General features: G+C 34.0%; 1 protein-coding gene and 1 long non-coding RNA gene across 9 annotated transcripts in view; one reads left to right on the top strand and one right to left on the bottom strand.

Annotated features, from left to right (window-relative positions):
- LOC108317412 overlaps positions 1 to 2440 on the top strand; it is a 34327-nt gene extending 31887 nt beyond the window's left edge. The window contains exon 4 of the long non-coding RNA XR_001830736.2: positions 1755 to 2440. This is a non-coding gene — a long non-coding RNA (uncharacterized LOC108317412). The remainder of the gene's footprint in view (positions 1 to 1754) is intronic.
- Positions 1 to 9472, bottom strand: part of TANK (TRAF family member associated NFKB activator) — a 95810-nt gene that overhangs the window by 11263 nt on the left and 75075 nt on the right. For all 8 annotated transcript variants that reach the window (XM_017547834.1, XM_037745569.1, XM_037745581.1 and 5 more), the window contains exons 5-6: positions 1241 to 1317; positions 493 to 608 (exon numbers count right to left, since the gene is read on the bottom strand). In XM_017547834.1, coding sequence (XP_017403323.1) covers positions 493 to 608; positions 1241 to 1317 — 193 coding nt within the window. The remainder of the gene's footprint in view (positions 1 to 492; positions 609 to 1240; positions 1318 to 9472) is intronic.

Genomic DNA, 9472 nt, shown 5'->3' with positions numbered 1-9472 from the left:
AAAAAAAACCCAAAAAAACAAAACCCCATCTATCCATGTATATGTAATGAACTTTCAGGCAGAAGTTACAAGCAAACCCGATGTTATAGTTTTACTTAGCTCATATAATATGGTAGTGTGGCTTCAAGTAACTTATTAACATAAGAGTTAATGTTTAATAAGACCCCCAAACAACAACTGAAAACTTCCAGGGATATATTCTATATTTATTCATATTTTTTAAAGATGGGATTTCTTATTAAGATAATTAGTAATTATGTCTTTCAATTCAATCTTCATAGTACCATATATAAAAAAGAGAAAAAAACCAACAATTACATATGTAATACATTACAGAACTTACATAGCATGTACACATTTAAATATATATGGATGAGGGGTAACTTACAGATGCCACACACTTACTAGGCATTCAAAAATATTTTCACATTCAAAAAGAAATCAATTTCAATCAATAAAATCAACATTACTGTAGATTAAATTAAATCTTACCAGTTGCAGTGTCTGGTATATTAAGTTTGCTTAAGTGGTCTTTCTGTGCTTTTGCTAGCATGCATATTCTATGAAATTCTTCTTTCAGATCCCAGAAAGTCTTCTCTATATTACCCCTAAAAAAAAAATCAACATTTTAAAATGTAAGGCTATAACTTCCAAGTTTTTAAATAATTAAACTTATGTAGTACCATTTTATGTGCCATAAAATAATTATTTAAAAGTTAAAAAAATTATTTTAAATTCTTAGACAATGTCCCCAAAACCAGCTTGTGTTTGTAGAAAGCCAGGCACAAATTAAGTGATAAATTAAAAGTTCTAGTACATACATGTAGTATAGTCTAGCGTTATCTACTTATTCATATATATGCGAATGCTGGATGTCTTATTCTACATTAGAAATTTCAATGCACTGACTTTTGTTCTCTACAAATAAATAGAATATTAAATATTCCTCATTTTGGTAAAGTTCACATTAGGATTCATACATATAAAGAAATATGGCCTTAATATTTGCCTATTTAAATAGTAGAGCTTTAGAGAATCCAAGTTTTAGATCAGCTCTGCTATTAACTGTATGACTTATTTAGGTCATTTTTAACATGAAGTGCTCTGGGGTTGGTCACTTCCACTCATTCTAAAAGGCTGCTATTTTCTTGTAATTGTTAAAGCTTAAAAATATATAAATATAAAATATATTTCAGTATTGATAATTTTTAAGAGTTGGCGAAGAAGGATGTAGAATTACCTTTCATGGAGCAAAGGACTACCAAGACTCCTTGCTGAAGTTTCTTTTCTAGGAGAAGAAACCTCTTGTCTTCTTACCTTAAAGATACAAAATGATTACTATTACTACTTTAAATTGCTTCCAAATTCAAATGAGATCGAGTAAAGAGAAAACACAAAGGAAAATTTATTTACCTTCCCTACTGAAAAATAACTTGAGGCAGCTTATAGATCTATATGTAATATACAATTGATTTTTTTCTTTAAATAAGAAAAATCAAGGAAAAAGGAAAACGAAGCAGGAAAGTGTGAAGAGATGAAATATTTCTGGTAACTTCGATTACTACTTCCAGTACTGGTAATTCAAGAAATTTCTCAAATTCAACTATTGATCAAAATTGCTGCCCTGTTCACCATGCACCTCATATGCCCAGAAACTTAGGAAAGAAAAAAAATAAATCTATATGTTTACTTCTTTTCATATTCAATAAAAATGGCCTATATATTTAAATCAATGTGTTTGTCTTTTGTTATAGATTCTTTGCTGAAGAATGCAGCTGCTTAGAGGAAGAAAGAAAACCAAGCTATAGCTCCTTATAATTCAACAAGCATTTAAAAGGTTTATAAAGACGGTGCAATTATGTATTTAAGCTGCTTCAACACAAGTTCTTGCCTTTCACTCCCACCCTGTGGCTCACACCGGTATTACATTTATTCTGACTTAAAAATCAGCATTAAAGAACATGTTGTAATAACGTATTCTATAATTTGGATATTTAAACATTTTTACATCATACCTAGAAAGTGTTGTATACTTTCTAAAGCTTATAAACTGACAAATCCAGATATCTGAAGAATCCTAATATAGAATCATAAGTTATAATTCATCCAAAATTGTGTAGTTCTTAAATTTCAAATCTAAATCCGTGGATATCTATCTTTAGTGACATTTAGATTTTATTCATTAAAGTCATTGTAGCTATTGTAAATTTTACTTCACTATGTCTTATCGCTTGTCTCTCTTGCTTTTCAAAAGATTTCTTCCAATTTATTCAGTCTTATTTGTTCCCGAAGACAAAAGACTTGATTTTAGTTTGTTTTTCTTAAAATTAGTATCTTCTCCAATTTATTTCCCAGTTTTTTCTAAATAAATACTTTAAAAATATATAGAAAGGATTATTTTTATAGTATCTCAGAATTAGTAAAATAAAATCTTGCCAATCTAAACAATTTGTGATTTTAGACATTATATTGTCAGATTGAAGTAAAATAAAGATGATTTTGTTGCTACATATCATGAGTCTAACAAATATTCAGGTCATACATTCCTCTGGATCAAAACTGCTTTATTGAGCTTTATAAAGCAGTCACATCAGAGATATTTTCACATTCACAGTTTGTTTTTAAAAGCGATAGACAGCCGGGCGTGGTGGCTCACGCCTGTAATCCCAGCACTTTGGGAGGCCAAGGTGGGTGGATCACAAGGTCAGGAGTTCGAGACCAGCCTGGCCAAAATGTTGAAACCCCGTATCTACTAAAAATACAAAAATTAGCTGGACGCGTTGGCACGTGCCTGTAATCCTAGCTACTCAGGAGGCTGAGGCAGGAGAATCGTTTGAACCTAGGAGGCGGAGGTTGCAGTAAGCCGAGATCACGCCATTGCACTCCAACCTGGGTGACAGAGTGAGACTCTGTATTAAAAAAAAAAAAAAAAAAAAAAAGGTGATAGACAAGGTTTTTCTATGGTGTTTTGTGCAATTAGAACACTCAATGGATTTTAGTGTGGACTAGGAAGGCTACATTTTACAGCTAGCCAGCCAGTCAGAACACTACAAATATGAAAACAAACTTGAAAAGATTTTATCATTGAGTCTGTATCATAAAATCAGAGAAGAGGCATATTAAGAGAATACTTATATTTGACAATTTAATATGTCAAACAAATCATAACAAAATAAGTGATTATATTAAATGGAATGACCTACTTATAGTGGGCCAAGATTGTACCAGTGTACTCCAGCCTGGGTGACAGAGCAAGACTCTGTCTCAAAAAAAAAAAAGAGTAATGCTTTGTAGTTTTAGCCTAAAATGAGATAGTTACAGAAAGTGGTAAAGATAATGTTCCAAATTCCAAAGTCCTGACTTTGACATAAACTAGGAATGATTGTTTCTGAGATTAAAGAAATATTAAACACTAATGGGATGGGGAGGGCTGAAGGAAAAACAGGAAAAAAAATGACAAACCTTTGTCTCATTTGGGTAAATAATTGATGCTAACTTACTTCTGTCATGTTTAGATTTGATAGCTAGTGTGAGTGAATTTATCAAGAAAAGATTCCTTGGGTGTATTGGCAGGAGGTAAAGGAGGACTCCATAAGGAATTCCTATGAAGTATCTAAACTAAGGTCTTCAACTTCTTTGGGGTTAGAAACACAGCTCTGTTTACTATTATTTTTGTTTTTATTGTTATTGAAAAGAGTATTAGTGGTTGTACTATGCAATACACTGCAACTTCTATCGTTCATGCCAAATAAAGATGTTAATATATTTCAAACGAAAATTCTGAGTTCCCAGTACCTAAGAAAAATTTTCAGAAAGGAACCTCTTAACATGTTATTTTGGGAAAAAAACAAAGGTAAACAGTTTTCTGAAGTTGGGTTTAGTTAGAATGGGGCATTACATGTTAATGCTATTTTCCATTATAGCAGTCTGATACAATTTTCTGAAGACAATCATTACTTTTTTAAAGGATTTAGGATTAATGTAGTAAATGGCAACTTCAACACTTTTCCAGAAACTCAGACTTTCTTTTCAGTGCATTCTTAACTATTAAAGATTAATCAGTTTGTTGAGCATCTCAGGGAATAAGGATAACTTGTATTTTTCTTTCTATTCTCAAATATAATCCAACTGGGCCCTGTACTGCAGGAAGATGAAGTTGTAACTTCAAATAAGAAAGCAAGGGAATTTTGAACATTACATTTTAGGAGATTTTAAGCATTAAATCATTCAAAAAATGAATTTATTTTGAGATACTAAAACTTAAAATACTTAACATCATAAACTGTTCCAAGTACTAGTTTGGAAATGCTGAACTTGTGGAATGAATGCTGAAATAAGAGTTTTACACATCATACTTTTCATATACACTTCCAGTATGTCGCTGGGTAAGTCATTCAACTAAATCCATTAATATAAACACATCTGAAACAGTTGGAAGATGTAAAATGTTTCCTTAAATTTCTTATGTGAATTGGGAGAATTTTGATTTAGTGTAAGTCAATTTAAGTTTCTCATAGATGGGTATTATATCAAAAATACATGTTAAAGGGACAGTTGAATATGCAATGATATTTAAGAAGGAGAAAAAAAAGTGGTTAATATTTAATTAGCCCAAACCAGGCTTTATTCTTGATGCAAAAATAATGCAAAATGTTTTTGTTTCATTTCGTATTCTAGAATATGGTAGATATCAACCTCTCAAAGAAAGAAATGTACATTTTCCTTAACACCTGCTTTTGTTATAGTTAATACTAAAAGTGAAACTATTTTATTCCTTTTATAAAAAATTGAAAGATATAGAAAAGAAATAAAAATTGTAATTCAAAACCATATTTTTTCTTAAAAATTTTAAGCAAAGTCAGTAAAATAGAGTTATGAATTTTTTTTTTTTTTTTTGAGACAGAGTCTCACTCTGTCGCCAGGGGCCAGGTTGGAGTGCAGTGGTGCGATTTCCACTCACTGCAACCTCTGCCTGCCGGGTTCAAGCAATTCTCCTGCCTCAGCCTCCCTAGTAGCTGGGACTACAGGCCTGCACCACCACGCCCAGCTAATTTTTGTATTTTAGTGGAGACGGGGTTTCACTGTGTTGGCCAGGATGGTCTTGATCTCTTGACCTCGTGATCCACCCGCCTCGGCCTCCTGAAGTACTGGGATTACAGGCTTGAGCCACCGCGCCTGGCCTTTTTTTCTTTTTTTGAGATGGAGTCTTGCTCTTGCTGGAGTACAGTGGTGCAATCTTGGCTCACTGCCACCTCCACTTCCTGGGTTCAAGTGATTCTCCTGCCTCAGCCTCCCAAGTAGCTGAGACTGCAGGTGCCCACCACCAAACCCAGCTAATTTTTGTATTTTTAGTAGAGATGGGGTTTTGCTATGTTGGCCAGGCTGGCTTTGAATTTCTCAACTCAGGTGATCTGCCCGCCACAGCCTCCGAAAGTGCTGGGATTATAGGTGTGAGCCACTGTGCCCGGCTGAGTTATGGAATTGTTAAATTTAATTCTCACTAAATTCATTAATAAGATGTATATTCTCTCATATGTATGTAAGAAACCTAAACTTTAAAAGGCTGCTATTAAGTAAAGAAGGTAAATATTCAATGATACATATTTCACTTTACTCCAGTGTTCATATCAAAGAATCTCTTTAAACTTTAGTTAGGATCGTTGCATGCAAAGGAATATTTATTTTTAGCTAGCTCAGGCAAATGAGTATAGTCAATGTTTTATTTCGTTTCTGGATGAGGCTAAATAGAATTATGCTTTTAAAACAGAAACGAGAATTCTTACTTGGATCAATGTAAACCAAGAAATAAGCCAAGGCGGGATGGGATGGATTAGTAGAGGGAATATAAACTATAGAATAGGTATACATGTTAGCTTGATAAAATTGACTACAGAAAAAAGAAAAGTAGGAAAAAAATGGAAAATAAAGATTCATTAGTCACTTAGATTTTTGAGATATAAGAATGAAATGTTCAAGGAGAAACTGAGGTTGAATATTTCCTTACTAGTCTACATATACTGAGACAAAAGATGTTATGGTGAAGTCAAGCACTGGATACAGCTGAATTAGGGAGAAGGTGAAAAAAGGGCTGAGACAGAAAAAGATAAATAGGAGAAGAAAAAAATTACAAAAAAATACTTGATAAGAATGAACATAAAAGCATAGTAAAATAAAATTTGAGGACAAAAGGTAAAAAAAAATTATAAGAAATTGTATTTAATCTAAAAGAACTTATAGCCATATAAAATCTGATTCTCTCACCCTCATTAACATTCCTGAAATTCTAGCAAAGCAAGAGAAACACAAATCCTAGGAGCCTTGTCTGTTCTGTGTGATACAGTGTGCTAGGCAAACCCACTGCCAGTGCGGGAACAACTCCAGGGCAAAATGGGATCCATCCCAGAGTTCTGAAGGAAGTGGCAAGAAAATAAACAATATAAAAATAAAATTAAACACCCTAATTACTTCCAAGTTCTTTATCGGGTTCTGGTTTAACATAACACATCCCCACAATCTCTACTGATTCAATGCAACAATAAAACGTATTGTTTTAGAAAAGGTAAAATCCTTTACCAGTACTGCCACAATTACTGTAATTTCAATTCTATTGAAGTTAATTTGTAGAATGAGATGAATACTTTCCTACTGTCTGTCTTTTAAGTCTTTCACTTTGTATTAGGTACATTTTACATATATCTTTCTGAATTTATTTTCTTAAAGGGAAAAAATATTTAATTGTGGAGATGCTTTTTTATGAAAAATGGAAATTGCATGACTTGAGTGACCAATATAATTAAGATTTCTCATACTCCTTTCACTCTTTCCACAAACACTATATTTAAAATGAACTAATCTGTGCTGCGCATGGTGGTATGTTCCTGTAATCACAGCTACTAGAAAGGCTGAGGGGGAGGAGTTTGAGACCAGCCTGGACAACACAGCAAGAACTCGTCTCAAAACAGAAAAACTGATTTGGAAAAATCCTTTAACCACAAATTTGGTGTACTACTACACCATGACGAACAGAAGCTATCTTCTTGAAAATAGCTATTATTTAAGCAATTTACATGTATTACGTATTTAACTTAAATCACAAAATCTGCCTGTTTTGAGATGGAGGTCTTGCAATGTTGAGCAGGCTGGAGTCAAATTTCTGGACTCAAGCAGTCTTCCCGCTGCAGCCTCTGAAGTAGCTGGGACTACAGGTGCAGTGGCACAAAATCTTCTTGCACTACAGGTGCAAGCCACAAAATCTTCTGAATTATGTACTTAATTATGAGTTTAAAATCTGCTTTGAAGAGATCAAATAATTTGTGTATAGTTTGGCAGGTGGAGTAGCTGTGATTGGAACACAAGCCTTTCTGCCCCAGTAGCTTTAACTACTTAGCAATAATGCTTGGCTGCTGAAACAGCTAAGTGATACAGTTATCCAGCATAGGGATGGGGATAAAGAATAGTTACATTTACATATTGCACCAAGGCAAACTAATTTTAAGATTCTAAAATCTTCCCGTCATACAATAATAAATACATTTCTCACTGAGAAGCAGTTACAGGCCACATTTTGATGCTTAAATATTGCCCAGGGTGGGAGGAGAAACCTTTAGTATAGCCTTTTTTTCACTCTGTTCTCAAGGATGTATCATACAAATAGAAATATACATCCAAAAATAAGATAGATTTACTTAAGTTTTGCCAAACCAGTCACTTGTTAACATAGGCAATTTGGCACTATTTTCTTTGATAAAATTTCATAGTATTTCTCAAACTTGGCATAGAAGTTAAGCATTTGACAAAGCATGACAATGGGTGGAGCACCCTACTGTTAATTCTATCCTCTCTCAAAAGCTTAACTCCTGTCCTGCCTCCCCAGCTATCTTTTAATAAAAGACTGGGTATAGTTACAGTAGCTGTTAAAGTCCTTGTGTGATAATATCAGTATCTGAATTATCTTAGGGTTGGTGTCTGTTCTCTTGTAACTGGGTCACATTTTCTGGGTTCTTTATATGTTGGGTGATTTTGGATGATATCCTGACTATACTCAGCCAAAAAAAAAAAAAAAAAAAAGACAAAAAAGTAGACTTTAGGAGCTCAGAACCAATTGTGGAGGAGTAAGCACCTAACAAATCATTCTTCTGCAAATAACAGGTATAAACTTTGGACAGCATACAAAAAAACAAAACAAACAAAAAAACAACAACTACCTGAAAACACTGGAGAATGAACTTTGCCTATATTGGAGGAGAGTAAAAAATGTGTAGGAATCCTGACGGTGCCCATATTGCAGCAGAGGCACAGAAGTGGCTGAAATTTCAGTAAAAAAGCCCACTAACATTCTGGCTGGAAGAACCAGGAAGGAGAATGAGATCATAACCATGGTCATCAGAGAGTGAAGAAAAGGAGCTCTAGAGAATTTGAGAACCTCAAAATTCTAAGTTTAAACTCAGCCCAAATCGCTGGCAGTCCCCAAGTTAGGCAAAACTAAAAGCTTTGCAGCTAAAGCTCAGAGGACTGAAATGAGTTTAGAGCTACCTCTCTCCATAGAAGTGATAGATAGCCTGAGCTAATCAAGTTCATTGCCTGTAAAAACAAAACTACCAATACCCTTCTCCACTCTAGAAAACAGTCCGTTTCTTAAACAAACAAAAACTCCAAACATGTAAGTACTATATGACCCCAATAAATGCACTCCCAGGCACTTCAAAAATTATGTTCACACAGAAACCTGTATACAAATCTTTAACAGCAGCATTCTGTCTATAGAATAAAGTAAGAAAAAGGTAGGACGCGCTTTCTCCTCTGAAGCCATGATTATGTCACCTAAAAATGGTTATGGTAAGTAAAATTGCTCATTCAAAACCCTCAGTTTTGATTTCAGTTTACATAATGTTCTCCCAAGAGACCTATAATAATTCTGGCTCTTATTTAGAAATTATTCTTTTTCCATCAAAATCTTGCAGAAAATTTAACTTTACGTATCTATGCACACATAACCAAGATAAAGGCAAATAAGAACTTGTCTTCTTTTCTGTGAGCATCAAAAAATCTTAGGGCAGGAGGAACCCTAAAGACACTGAGGTTAGACGTTAGCTGAGTTGTAAAATTCAAAAGAAATCTGGGGGCCTCAGCAACTTTTTTTTCTTTTTTTTTTTTGGCCAAGAAATAACTTAGTAAAAAATAAGCAAACTACCAAGACCTGGTATCTTCTTCAGGTCAAAGTGGAATGAACGTTTATCAAAAAGAAATAGTAGGAAGAAGAGTTTCAGATTCAGCTTTTTAAATTTTTTTTATTTTTTATTTTTATTTTATTTTATTTTATTTTATTTTTGAGACAGAGTTTCGCTTTTGTTACCCAGGCTGGAGTGCAATGGCGCGATCTCGGCTCACCGCAACCTCCGCCTCCTGGGTTCAGGCAATTCTCCTGCCTCAGCCTCCCGAGTAGCTGGGATTACAGGCACGCACCACCATGCCC

Source organism: Cebus imitator, unplaced genomic scaffold (assembly GCF_001604975.1).
Source record: "Cebus imitator isolate Cc_AM_T3 unplaced genomic scaffold, Cebus_imitator-1.0 Scaffold10, whole genome shotgun sequence".
Lineage (NCBI taxonomy): Eukaryota > Metazoa > Chordata > Mammalia > Primates > Cebidae > Cebus > Cebus imitator.
The sequence above is the reverse complement of the archived record's forward strand: the minus strand, read 5'-3'. Positions and strand labels throughout refer to the sequence as shown.